We start from the raw sequence: 15,164 nt of genomic DNA, 5'->3' as shown, positions 1-15,164 counted from the left end.
TGTTTAGACATTTCATATTCTACATTTTGCGATGAGGGTAGCCCATGATCACGTTTATTGGCATAAAGAAAAGAATTTTCATGTAACTCGATGGTGTGGTGCAAGTCTTTCAATTAGATGCTACTCCAGTGACTTGGGTGGCCCTAACCTATCTTGGTAATCCTACTGAGAAAAGGAGACCTACAGTTTAACTTGGAATCTTAATCTTGTGTCTTTCCTGATGTGTCTTCACGTCATTGAGATGTGAAAGCTAGGTTAAAGATAGACAAAAATTTCTGTGCTTCTAAGTTTCCAGGCATGCACTTTTCCACTAGGCCACCAGTTCCACTTTTATTGATGTAACAAGAATGTATATACCTGATACAGAGTTCTGTAACATATATATGTCTTTATATTGATGCAACATATATTTCTTTATATTGCAACTTGTATCTTAATACCAGGCTCTTATTTTGAAGAACAGTGTAAGAGTAAAGTGTACACTCTTTATTTTATTGAACAATTCGTGGTCATATTAAGGTACTCATTAGATGAAATATTTTGTGATTGACCCATTATTGCAGCATCAGGAATGGAAAAAAGCTGACCATTTTTCCTCTGGTTCTGCATGTTAGCAGTAGACAAATTTGTGTCATGAAACAGAGTGCATGTATTCACTCTGGAAAATACAACTTGCTCAGAAGCATGAAGTGCTGCGTGTAAGTCCACAAGTGCATCCAAGTAAATAAGCCAATCCTGAAGGAACTACATATAATGCTGTTGTGTTGAACATAACAGTTGTGAGACCAAGTTTTAATTAAATTTTTTTTTAAAAGACTGCAGTTCATTTTCATTATATTTCCTTTTATTAACTTACAGAGAGGATGTGTACAAATAGCTGAAATGTGGGATAAAATCTAAAGTAGTATGCAGACGTCTGATTTATTTCCATTTTTAAACTGGTCTCTAGCTCGTTTATCACCTCAGTGAATGAGATTCTGAATTGTTAGCAGTTATGATTACAACTATAATGAAATCAATGAATTCTACAATCTTGTGAGGAGACACTAATTATAATTTTGTGAAAATTCTATTTATTGTTTGAGGCTTCATATTTCTGTGAAGAAGTTCTTAAATATAACGAAAATTAACAGTAGCCATAATGGCTAATTTTAAATGCTGTGACTTGTGAATAAAAGTTTTTTTTTCTATTGCTGTCTGTAACATTATTTATTTTGTTTTAATTTAATAAATTGCAATAATTTTTGAGCATCATCATCAGGCATTCAATTGGATGCATTTGAAAACACAAGTTAGCTATAGATTATTTCAGTTTTCACATGCGTGCAATAAAATACCTGATGATGAGCGGTGCACGCTCATAACATGTCAAAAGGTATTAAAGTAAAACAAAACAGACTGTGGCTGGTAGAAGTCAAAACAATTACAGTGCAATGCAAAATTAATGGATCAGGATTGTGAGCAAAAAGCTTTTAAGTGGTTCATTTCCTGACGTGCTGTGGGTCACCAGTTCAAACGTGACCACCAGCAATTATTTGTCATGTGTGCTTGTTGGAATAGCTTCGTCAGTGTGGAGCTCTGATCTTCCACAGTCTATGACAGTGTATGATGATCGCCAGAAGTTCCATCCGTTAATAACATTATGGCTACATTCTGCTAAAACACCAAATTTTAAGGGTTGTGTTCTGTCATTGATAGTTATTTGTACAATACATGTTCCTTTCAGCTGAATGTATTTCCCGCTTGTGACACTTTGCGCAAGTGGTGTCATATCAAGGAACATTGTCTTCGTCAGCTAGCTATGATGAGCATCCAACATATCAGACTGGAAAGCCTCTGGGTCAATTACTGCCCAGACAGTGTTGCCTTACATGGTGACATCAGTGAGATTTCCTCAAATCTTGGTGACAGTCGTACATGGAGGGAGTTGCATCTGTGGCAGCCTTACCTCCATAGATGGTTGTATCGGTTAGTCTTCTGAAGGTGGCAGCTAAGTGATTGGGTGGTACATCTTTACGATGACATTGAACAGCTACAGTCGGAGAGTGACCTCATCCAGGGTACGTCAATGAGTTTCATCCCACAGATCGTGTATAATAATCTGCAGTTGACTGTCATGAATAGAATTATTATGACGGTTGACATCTGACAGCATGGCAATCGTCAAAAATTTGCCTTCTTTCTATGCAGTAGTGTGTGTATGTCCACAGTGGAAACATACCAGTGTGTTGTCCTCTGTCCTCCAAATGTCTGTTCTTCTACAGGATGTTACACTTGGCATTGGAGGTAGTTTTACCTGCTGTGGTCGGGTGCTGGGTTGTCATTGAATGGTTGCAGCATAAGTCTGAGTTGGCTGCGTTCATTCTTCCTGGCTGGTGGCAGAGGTTGGTGCTAAGGATCTATACGCCACTTCTTCAACATTCACTTAGTGGGTCAGGTTGACGTTAATGGCTGCTATCTCTTTCTTACTCGATTCGGTAGTTCTGGTTGCCATAAAATGCTGTATTTCGTTTCTCACTACTCGGCGTGTGAGGGGGGTGAGGTCATAGTGATCTTGCACAACTACCATAGAGACCACCTACAGGACCCAGTCATACTTCTTTTGTCCAATTCTTTTCTGTTTCATTTCCTTGATGCACTGCCACCACTTGATGAATTCCTCAGTTGTGAAATAATTTACCAGGAGAACTTGGTACGTGTCCTCTGCATTTCCTTTCATTAATTGTTAGACTTTGCCAATTTCTGTCATATTTGGTTTCACAGTTTGCCATAGGGCCAAAACATTCTACATTTATTTTCCCATGAAGTGCTCTTCAGTAGTTCTTGTGCCAAGTGTACGTGTTGCTGATTGTCGCCAAACGTTCTCTTCAGCTCAGCTTGGACTCAGTTTCAGCAATTAAGCTTCTCTTCATTGTGCTCAAACCACTGCTATGCTGTGCTGTTGAATTACACATTTGTTAAACACGTCATGTCCTCCCACCTGTTGTATTTGGTGTCTCAGTTGAATCCTTTCAGCACAGCATCTCAGGAGAACACTGATGATGGATGCCTGTGTGGGCCGGCCGAAGTGGCCGTGCGGTTAAAGGCGCTGCAGTCTGGAACTGCAAGACCGCTACGGCCGCAGGTTCGAATCCTGCTTCGGGCATGGATGTTTGTGATGTCCTTAGGTTAGTTAGGTTTAACTAGTTCTAAGTTCTAGGGGACTAATGACCTCAGCAGTTGAGTCCCATAGTGCTCAGAGCCATTTTGATGCCTGTGTGCACTTGATTTACTGCTGGCTTGCAATCCATTGGTCTTCTGAATATACAGACTGTGGGAACAATGTACTGCTTGTATTCCAGTTTCTGTATGTGTAAGCTGCACTATGTGATCAAAAGTATCTGAACACCCCAAGAAACATAGATTTTTCATATTATGTTCATTGCGCTGCCACCTACTGCCAGTTACTCAATATCAGTGACCTCAGTAGTCATTAGACATTTGTGAGAGAGCAGAATGGGGTGCTCCGCTGTACTCACAGACTTCGAACGTGGTCAGGTGATTGGGTGGCAGTTGGGTCACACATCTGTATGCAAGATTTAGACACTCCTAAATACCCCTAGGTCTACTGTTTCCCATGTGATAATTAAGTGGAAACATGAAGGGACATGTACAGCACAAAAACGTACAGACCGACCTCATCTGCTGACTGACAGGAGACTTCTGACAGTTGAAGGGGGTCATAATGTGTAATACTCAGATATCTATCCAGACCATCACACAGGAATTCCAAACTGCACCAGGATCCACTGCAAGTACTATGACAGTTAGGTGGGAGGTGAGAAAACTTGGATTTCTTGGTCGAGCGGCTGCTCATAAGTCAAACATCACTCCAGTAAATGCCAAACGACGCCTCGCTTGGTGTAAGGAGCATTAACATTGGATGATTGAACAGTGGGAAAACGTTGTGTGGAGTGACGAATCACGGTACACAATGTGGCGATCTGATGGCAGGGTGTGGGTATGGCGAATGCCTGTGAATGTCATCTGCCAGTGCCAATGGCAAAATTCCGAGGCAGTGGTGTAATGGTGTGGTCATGTTTTTCATGGAGCAGGCTTGCACCCCTTGTTGTTTTGCATGGCACTATCACATCACAGGCCTACATTGATGTTTTAAGCACATTTTTGCTTCCCACCATTGAAGAGCAATTCAGGGATGGCGATTGCATCTTTCAACACGATTGATCAGCTGTTCATAATGCACGGCCTGTGGCGGAGTGGTTACACGACACTAACATCCCTGTAATGGACTGGCCTACACAGAGTCCTGACCTGAAACCTATAGAACACCTTTGGGATGTTCTGAAACACCGACTTCGTGCCTGGCTTCACTGACCGACATCGATACCTCTCCTCAGTGTAGCACTCCCTGAAGAATGGGCTGCCATTCCCCAAGAAACCTTCCAGCACCTGATTAACATACGCCTGCGAGAGTGGAAGCTGTCATCAGGGCTAAGGTTGGGCCAACACCACACTGAATTCCAGCATCACTGGTGGAGGGCACCATGAACTGTAAGTCATTTACAGCCAGGTGTCCAGATACTTTTGATCACATAGTGTATGTCTTTCACATTGCGTAGTTGGAACAATAGTGTTGTAAAAGTTTTGAAGTAGCCGGCATTCCCACTAACCAATGTCACATTGTAACGACTCTGAAGTCCAGATCTGAAAGCACATTTATTACAAACACCAGCATACAGCCAGAACAGAACTGGACTCCTGCACAGAGGAAGCATGTGCTTATATAAACATTGAATACCCCAGAATTTACAAATGTGAGATATTTTAAAAACCTTCCAGACATGATAAATACTAAATAACACAGTTGCTGGTGGTTGGGTTTGAACTGGCAATCCTCACACCAGCCAGTGATGAGAATCACTGTGCCATATTGCATGCACTGCAGCTTGTGCCAGTATTACCTCGACCATTAGTTGAAAACTTAAAAATGTAATGAAATGTGCAAGTTTTTCACACAATCCTGCATTCAGTAAAGCAAAACCAGATTGAAAAACCTGTGTGCATGGAAGATCTTTATTCCATGAAATGATGTGTTTTGACTGAAATCAACAATTGAATAGAGCTCAGGTAGTGTTTCCTTATTGAACACAATAAAGTTTGACTGTCTTAAACTGGAACTGAAACACTTGGAAAATTGCAATCTTTTGTAAATGATGAGTAAATGGTAAATAGATGTCACTATTGTTTAAACATGTGCTATTAACTGACAAACTGGAATGATAATTTAAAAGTATGTTGTGGTCAGAGATGTTGCCATAAAAGTATTAGTTTTAAATCAGTTATGTATGCATTTCCTTAGTTTTAAATATCGTGTATGCCGGTGAAAATGATGTTCAAAAAAGTAAGAACCTTTTAATTAGCATTATCTTTGTCCTGAGATCTTAAGTTGTATGTCCATATGTTTTTAGTAGATTGGCAATAATATTTAGTGATAATAGGATCATGCACCCCTATATGACATTTCTGTAGTGCACCTGTACTTCAGTAGCAGCTTTGCTATTTATAATGGCTGGTATGAATATATTGGACTTCTTTATCATTTTTATAGTTAATTTTTTGCTTCCTTTTCCAAAAGTTTTTTGTTATATGTCCTAGTTAATGTGATTTTTATGCAAAAATGACAAGATAAGATTCGAATTGCTTATAATTGTATATTAGTTCTGCAGCAAAAACAAGAGAACTTTCAATATAACAGTTTATGCTTGCTGAAATTTACGGTGCGATATCCCAACTATACTGAATTCAGTTGGCCTTCAAAACCTGTAGCTGACTAGTCATGTTGTTGAGTAACTTCTTTGCAACCAGTTTGAGATAAACTTGTGCAGCCTGTTAGATAAGTTTTGTATGTTGTCATTGATACATTTTACAACATTATGTAAGATGATTCACTGCAGATGTCAAATGATTAGGATTGCCATGAGTTTCATTTTGGCAGTGTGAGGCTCTTTCAGAGCATTTTTTTGTGTGTTTTGGATCATACTGTAGAATCCATGTTTCATTATATCATCTCATTTTGCAATAAGTATGACTCTTTTATTAGTTATTTCATTATGTCAGAGCATAAGTTTCTCCAGTTGTCTCTTTTTGTTATGGAGTGACCATTTGACCATTTTTACTATCATACTTTAGCCATGTTCAAGTTTTCATGTTAAATTTGTCTTATTGTCTCTTCATTGATGTTCATCATGTATGTAATCATTATAATGGTTTAATCACTTCTCCAAAAGTTTAATCACCACTAGCAGTCACTAGTTGACAGCAATGCTCATCCTTTCCAACCTCTTCCCAACCCTCTGAAAATGGTTTGTACCTTTCTGATACTTACAAATGTGACATTGAATTCGTACCAGGCAGAATCATCAGCAACTGAAAATACTGTGCTGTAGATACTTATATTTTTGAATTTCATAGGGCATTTGACATTTTTGAAATCACGTAAATACAATATGCTTTAAAACACTAATGGCATGAAGATCAACAAGATTTCAAAAACAATCCTCCTCCCTCCTTTAACTTCTCCTACATTTGAATATTAGAATCTGCATAATTTCGTTATTTATCCCGCCATGCCTTATGTATTCATTTTTAGAGTGACTTCATCTGTAAACCTAGTAATGTTCAAAATTCAAAGAGGCTGGGAAATAAGGTTTTAAATGTTAACAATACCAAAGGTATTATATACAGTTTCTCTCAGGCTTCTTTCAGACTTTCTATAGCATCCTGAATGCTTAGTGAGACAGATGACTATTGTTTATGAGATTTTAATCATTTTATGGACGCATGACCAATAATGCAAGTTATTCAAATGACAATGTAGAAAATTATTCAAATAAATTGATAATTCAAAAGTTTTATTCACGAATAAATTATTCATTGATAAAGGACTTATTGTCTCCGCAAATACAAATAATTATTTGCCGTTTATTATTTGTCACTCTACTAACAAGTAGCATACAATACCACCACAGCTTGTGTATTTCTTGATCAGTGCTCTCTTAAATATAATCAGTGTTTGTTCCTGTGTCTCAGTGTGGTTCCTGTTTGAAAAAGAATTTGTTTTTGTTAATGCTTTGAACAGGAGTGTAACTCAGTAGCTCAGTAGGCAAGTACCATTCAACAAATCTAAAGATCTGGGGTTCGATGCACCTCTGATTGTAGGATTTTGTGTTTCATTTATTGCCCCTTTCACATCTAGCAGTGATTTGTTAATTAGAAAACTACCTAGTGATTTTGAGTCCATATTATTCTATACTGGCTGGATAAGTCAGTTTAAAGATCATGGGAAGGCATGGGCCTTACCCTCCAATAGGACCAGGTCCAGCGAAGCATTACACAGTTCAAATCAACCTTTGTATTCACAACAGCTTTATAGTGTAACAAATGTAACATAAAAATGCTTCTTAGCCAAATGACCTTAGCAGTTAGGCTACAAGACGAAGATAAAAATGCAGCTGAAGGGCACTAATCTGCAATACCTTCCTCAGTTCTACAAATATTCCTAACGCTATTGGATGTTGGTCTTGATGTAATTCTGTAGTTGTCTCATGTTCATAGCACTAAAAAAAGTGTGGACAAAGTAAGGATTCTGTCATTTGTAATAGTGGACATCAACAGATTTTAAATCTATCTCCTAAAATGCTAACATCAAGTGGCTGAAATGAAGGCACTCAAAAAAGATACACCATCATCATAGGCCCTACCTGACAGTATGTTTTTTTCAGACTTCACGCTATATGTTTGAAGGAAAAATGTATTGTGGCCGTGTATGTGAGTTGCTCGACTAAGGTTGTTGAAGTTAATGCAAATGTTAATTCTACTCCGAAATTTTTGAGTCATGTAAAATAAAAACATGGGAGCAAGCTGTTGAAGAATATCATGCTTACACTTAGCAAGTTAAACTAAGACAAAGAAAACTTAAAACTGTCACAGCCACAGATAATGGTGTATTGTGTAAGAATCTTTTACAAGATAAACTTGAGAGTGATCTTGTTAACTCATCTGTCCATTATCGTGCTCAGTTCTGTTTAAAACTCAGATTTTGTTGAAGTATTGAACAGTTTAAACATTTATGATTATGGTATAAATGTAATTAATCAAATACACTTATGAGAAAAAGAAAAATTACTTTCACCAGGATTAAATTTCAGAAATAAAACTTAACAGACAATCAAAAATGGTAGCGTGTTGGAGACTTTCTGTATCTAATAGCTACAATTGTATAGCCACTATGCTGGATGAAATTTGTAGAGAACTCAGTTCAAATGCAAAAAGAGTTACTGCTGCAGTAACTGGTAGCAGAAGTAGTTTTATGAAAGCATTTAAGAATTCGCTGACACAGCCATGACTTCAGTGGTGTCAGAGGAAGAGGAAGAGGCAGACATGACTACTGAAGATAATGTTGGTGACTGTGATGAAGATGGTTATTTAAAGATGTTGGAAAATCTACGGATCAGTGACAATGCAAATATCACACGACATGGTATTCTGTTAGCATCAGTCTTTCAGTATGTCATATATACAATAAATTTGTGTGCTAAAAATAACCCCTTCTGCACAATTTACTTTCTTGTACCAACTGACTACTCGAGGCAAGTGAGTCTACTGCAGTGGCACTGGTGTTTCATTCCTGTAGCAAGTTTCGTCTGTCTCAAGTGCTCATTTTGTTTACACGTCAGTGCCAAAGTTGTGTATGTTGTGAGACTTGACTGCTGTGCAGTTTGGCATCTGTACAGCTGCAGCGAATTTTTGAAGGACTATCGTTTTATAAAGAAATAGAAATATAGTAACAAAATGTTGGAACAAGCAATGATAATAAACTTTATTAATGAGCAAAGGAAAATTCATTGTGAATGTTCCTGTCAGAGGTTGTGTGCGAAATTCTGTATGCTCCAGAGAACTGGAAGAATAGGAAAAATCTCGTCCAAACATTTCAAAAGATACTTATTTGTTTGTTCGAGGAAATACTTACTTGTAAACGTATAAAACAATATCTAGAACACTGTAAGTAGTGCCATTTCACCTTATCCTTTGTATCTTAATTCTTGCTAAGTGTAAAATAACATCAAAAATAATTTTTCTTGTCAAATAATTCTGACTTTTCCACTGTCAAAATAATTTTCATTAAAACATTTTTATCTATTGTTGAATAGTGTAGGCTTTTCCCTGTAAAACGTAAACACCATTTTGCTTTCAGACATTTCATCTCATGTAGGAAAACACTAGTAGGAAAAATAGGAGGACCTCATACAACATTTTCAGTGTGTCATGAAAACAAAGAAAACAGCACAATAAAAATTAAGAAGACATGAGAGCACAAAATCTGTTTCTATGATACAAGTGATCTCAACCACTATAGATTCACTTCCAGTGTTAGCAGACAACACCACACTGCCCTGTTTCTGTGCATGTGCAGTGAGCAGCATACTAGAAAATTTAGAACTCCACACATTCTATAGATCATTGACACCATAGACACACACGATATATGGTTGGCTGCCAATTGACACACAGGTACAAAAGGTGCATGCAGTTCGAGTAGTTGATTTTTGACTATAAAGTTGCTCGTGTAAAATGGGCTTAAGACGTGATAATTGTGTCCTTCAGAGTAATGACAAAACTGGGGAATATACGGGGTGTTACAAAAAGGTACGGCCAAACTTTCAGGAAACTTTCCTCACACACAAATAAAGAAAAGCTGTTATGTGGACATGTGTCCGGAAACACTTAATTTCCATGTTAGAGCTCATTTTAGTTTCATTCCAACATGATCAAATTGTAAATTTTCACAGTCAACATGTGTGGGCTGACGAGAATCCGCACGCAATTGTGCAATCACGTCATCAACACAGATTTTCTGTGAACGTTTGGGCAGGCATTGTTGATGATGTCTTGATTGGGCCCCATGTTCTTCCACCTACGCGCAATGGAGCACGTTATCATGATTTCATACGGGATACTCTACCTGTGCTGCTAGAACATGTGCCTTTACAAGTACGACACAACATGTGGTTCATGCACGATGGAGCTCCTGCACATTTCAGTCGAAGTATTCGTACGCTTCTCAACAACAGATTCGGTGATCGATGGATTGGTAGAGGTGGACCAATTCCATGGCCTCCACGCTCTCCTGACCTCAACCCTCTTGACTTTCATTTATGGGGGCATTTGAAAGCTCTTGTCTACGCAACCCCGGTACCAAATGTAGAGACTCTTCATGCTCGTATTGTGGATGGCTGTGATACAATACACCATTACCAGGGCTGCATCAGCGCATCAGGGATTCCATGCGACGGAGGGTGGATGCATGTATCCTCGCTAACAGAGGACATTTTGAACATTTCCTGTAACAAATTGTTTGAAGTCACGCTGGTATGTTCTGTTGCTGTATGTTTCCATTCCATGATTAATGTGATTTGAAGAGAAGTAATAAAATGAGCTCTAACATGGAAAGTAAGCGTTTCCGGACACATGTCCACATAACATGTTTTCTTTCTTTGTGTGTGAGGAATGTTTCCTGAAAGTTTGGCCGTACCTTTTTGTAACACCCTGTATAGCATTAGCTAAAGTGCATCACAAGGTGAAAAAGATGTATTAGGGACTTAAGTATTGTGCTTGGCAAAAAGGTATAGAAACTTGAGGACAGTCCTCTTAAATGTTGCAGCACACTGACTATTTTCCTATTGCTAAACTGCCGAGAGATAATTGTTAGGCTTTTTTGTTTTGAAGATTTGAAAACAGTTGATTCACCTATATTGCTGTCCATAGTCAAGGGGGGGGCAATCAGTAAACTTCAGACTTATAGTAGCCAAAAGAATATTGAAGAAATTGAGTGGCGAGTACCAGATGAAGTTGTGATGGATTATAACATACGCTCCTGCCTTGGTTTTAGAAGCTGTGACTATATTTGCTGCTATTGGTTGTAGTGGATTAAGTAATTTACATCAGATAGGTAAAAAAGTATTATATGGCAGCATCAGAACAGAGTATTCAAATGTCTCTTCCATGAGTGTAAGAAAATTTTGCATTTAAATTATCTTTTGAAAAGCATTGTTCGGAGACTAGGGTGAGGGGCTGCATTTTAAGACATTCCCTTTTACTGCAAAAATTCCTTTAGCTAATTCATTCTGTCTTACTAATGTTGGTGCTTCTGACATGATGCCCATTTCTCAGTGCTAGTTGGTAAGTCGTTTGGTGATGTTTACTCTTTGTAGTCCCACTGTTAACTGTTAGGACTATACTCTTGTAATATGCCAAGAGACTAAGGTTATGGAAAATTGAATAGGCGTATTACCTCCAACAAATAGCTTTGAAAACTGTCACAATAATTTTATTCATGTGAGTTAAGCAACTAAAAAGAAAAAATAATCATAAATGATTGAACCTCAATGAAGAATAAAAAATTTTTTTTGTCTTCCACTGTCGTGTGTCATGTACGTTTCTGTAACTGTTGTTACACAGTGCGGAAGTCCTCGGTTGTGTGTTGTGTCATTCTTATTAAAACAGTGTCAGGTTATACACTCCTGGAAATTGAAATAAGAACACCGTGAATTCATTGTCCCAGGAAGGGGAAACTTTATTGACACATTCCTGGGGTCAGATACATCACATGATCACACTGACAGAACCACAGGCACATAGACACAGGCAACAGAGCATGCACAATGTCGGCACTAGTACAGTGTATATCCACCTTTCGCAGCAATGCAGGCTGCTATTCTCCCATGGAGACGATCGTAGAGATGCTGGATGTAGTCCTGTGGAACGGCTTGCCATGCCATTTCCACCTGGCGCCTCAGTTGGACCAGCGTTCGTGCTGGACGTGCAGACCGCGTGAGACGACACTTCATCCAGTCCCAAACATGCTCAATGGGGGACAGATCCGGAGATCTTGCTGGCCAGGGTAGTTGACTTACACCTTCTAGAGCACGTTGGGTGGCACGGGATACATGCAGACGTGCATTGTCCTGTAGGAACAGCAAGTTCCCTTGCTGGTCTAGGAATGGTAGAACGATGGGTTCGATGACGGTTTGGATGTACCGTGCACTATTCAGTGTCCCCTCGACGATCACCATTGGTGTACGGCCAGTGTAGGAGATCGCTCCCCACACCATGATGCCGGGTGTTGGCCCTGTGTGCCTCGGTCGTATGCAGTCCTGATTGTGACGCTCACCTGCACGGCGCCAAACACGCATACGACCATCATTGGCACCAAGGCAGAAGCGACTCTCATCGCTGAAGACGACACGTCTCCATTCGTCCCTCCATTCACGCCTGTCGCGACACCACTGGAGGCGGGCTGCACCATGTTGGGGCGTGAGCGGAAGACGGCCTAACGGTGTGCGGGACCGTAGCCCAGCTTCATGGAGACGGTTGCGAATGGTCCTCGCCGATACCCCAGGAGCAACAGTGTCCCTAATTTGCTGGGAAGTGGCGGTGCGGTCCCCTACGGCACTGCGTAGGATCCTACGGTCTTGGCGTGCATCCGTGCGTCGCTGCGGTCCGGTCCCAGGTCGACGGGCACGTGCACCTTCCGCCGACCACTGGCGACAACATCGATGTACTTTGGAGACCTCACGCCCCACGTGTTGAGCAATTCGGCGGTATGTCCACCCGGCCTCCCGCATGCCCACTATACGCCCTCGCTCAAAGTCCGTCAACTGCACATACGGTTCACGTCCACGCTGTCGCGGCATGCTACCAGTGTTAAAGACTGCGATGGAGCTCCGTATGCCACGGCAAACTGGCTGACACTGACGGCGGCGGTGCACAAATGCTGCGCAGCTAGCGCCATTCGACGGCCAACACCGCGGTTCCTGGTGTGTCCGCTGTGCCGTGCGTGTGATCATTGCTTGTACAGCCCTCTTGCAGTGTCCGGAGCAAGTATGGTGGGTCTGACACTCCGGTGTCAATGTGTTCTTTTTTCCATTTCCAGGAGTGTATTTTGATTCCATATTCTCAATATTCTTCACAGTGAGTGACTATATGTAGTTAATGATGTAGATGGTGGCTTTAGCAATGAACCTAATGTTGATAGATAATATTCAAGTTAGAGTTTCATAGTTGAACAATGTAGTTAACGTGAAGAAAATTTCAACAACACAGTAGATATTCTGATGATCAGCACTTCAATGAAAATGAGGTGGTGTAACATACCAAACAACATCTGTAGTCTTTATTGCAACTTGCTTGGACTTATTTTGTTTGCCTGTTTGTGCTCCTTGTAGCAGAGCTATATATATATAGTAATGTTATTTGTATTTAATTTTTCAGGTGTTAAAGTTCCTGATGAAAATTTGACCCCACAGCAAAGGCAGCATAGGGAGGAGCAGCTAGCTACCTTGCGTAAGATGCACGAAATGCTGTTCCCTGGGGAGCATCAATCTCTAATGCCAGATGGATCCATGTTAGGACAGCCAGCAGACAGTGTAGCAATGCAAAACTTGGTGCTTATGCCACAGAAGAACATGGGTGCTACAAATCACGTTACACCGACATCTGCTGCTGCACAATTGGAATGGCATAAATTACAGCAGCAGTTTTATGAAGAGAGAAAGAAGAAGCCTGTGATGACAGGTGTTGGCAGCCCAGGAGGTGCAGCTAGGGCAGCTTCGGGCCCTGCGCTGTTGAGGTCTCAGGGGCCACCTCCACCATATCATCCGACGACTAGGTCTGCAAGTGTCCCAACAGCCCTGTCTTCTCCAACCCCCGGTTCACCAAATAACCCTACATCAAACTTGTCTTTGCCATCGCCACGTGCCTCATCAGGTATAAACTCTCCTTCTGATTCGAACAGTCGGCAGCAGTTCAGTACTGGATCAGCTCGTCTTCCTGGAGCAGGACCTAGTCCAACAGGTCTTCACAACACTCCTCTTGATTCGCCAGGTCCAAGTCGTCCACTTAATCCGAGCAATCCTGGGACACCACTGTCCACTCATCTGTCACCGACAGCAGTTCGAAAAGAAGGCACTGATTTTACAGGACAGCAGCAACCTGGTTTGTATATCTTGTTTGTAAATATGTTTACACTCATAACATCTGTAATTTAAATAGTGTGCTTGTAGATCAAGTATTGTTTATTGCCCATGGTGATAATGTTTTCAAATGCTATACTATAATATATTTTTGACCAAAGTAAGTGAATAGTCAGTGCAATTCCTTGAGAGCTATATATTAAGTGATTTACATTAGAATCTGCATGATGCAACAAAACAATAGGAAACTTACATATTCTCAATCTGTTGTCCTTCAAAGCCTAGATTCTTAGTGTGTGTGGAAAATGACACATTAATGCCAAGCTCTTCTCTTTGTGTTGTTAACTTTTTCTCATATTTCCACATAACCAAACTATGTTATTTAGCCCTGTGGTTGAGACATGACAGTTGTGTTAGGCAGATGCTGTGATAGACCTTTAAACATGGGCAAGCATAATGTCTTCCCAAATCTCTCTCAGACTGAATTGGTGTCCTATTGTAAAGACCTTAGTGTTTATAAGACAGTGATTTGCGCTCTCTGATCACAAGTATCGGGATATCTAGTGAACATTAATATTGGATGTGTCTACCCTTCACCTTTATGACGGTGTAAACTCTGCACGGGACACTTCCAATGAGGTGGCTGAATGTCTGTGTTGGAATGGCAGCCGATTCTTCTTCAAAAACTGAAACCAGAGAAGGTACTGATGTTGGGCACTGCACTGCACTAACGGGTCCAAAAGAATGGTTCACAAAGATGAATTCTAAGGAACGGTCTTTCATAGTTCACTTTGGTCACGACTTTCTACTTATAGTTCCCAGGAATGGGAGACGGTCGGTCTCGTTCCCGCAACGGCATGTCGGCCAGTCTCGTTCCAACCTCAGTCCCGTTCCCGTCTGTCTCGGTCTCTGCTTTCTACTTATAGTTCCCTGGAACAGGAAACAGTCAGTCTCGTTCCTGCAACGGCACATCGGCCGGTCTCGTTCCAGCCTTGGTCCTGTTCCCGTCTGGCTCAGTCTTGGTCTCGCTCGGCCGGACTTATCCTTCTTCGTGTGGCCACTCATCACAGTTCCACTGCCGACTGCTCATAGTTAGTTCAATATTGAATTGTTGTTGTTCATTTCGTTTTCTTT

The 15,164-nt window shown here is 40.6% G+C and overlaps 1 protein-coding gene across 2 annotated transcripts in view; it reads left to right on the top strand.

Moving 5' to 3' along the window:
* Positions 1-15,164, top strand: part of LOC126470205 (protein BCL9 homolog) — a gene marked incomplete in the record, with an annotated part of 91,772 nt that overhangs the window by 60,748 nt on the left and 15,860 nt on the right. For both annotated transcript variants that reach the window (XM_050097875.1, XM_050097874.1), the window contains 1 exon segment: positions 13,330-14,052. In XM_050097875.1, coding sequence (XP_049953832.1) covers positions 13,330-14,052 — 723 coding nt within the window.

This window comes from Schistocerca serialis, chromosome 3, assembly GCF_023864345.2.
Source record: "Schistocerca serialis cubense isolate TAMUIC-IGC-003099 chromosome 3, iqSchSeri2.2, whole genome shotgun sequence".
Classification (NCBI taxonomy): domain Eukaryota; kingdom Metazoa; phylum Arthropoda; class Insecta; order Orthoptera; family Acrididae; genus Schistocerca; species Schistocerca serialis.
Note: the sequence above shows the minus strand (reverse complement) of the source record. Positions and strands in the feature narration are given on the sequence as shown.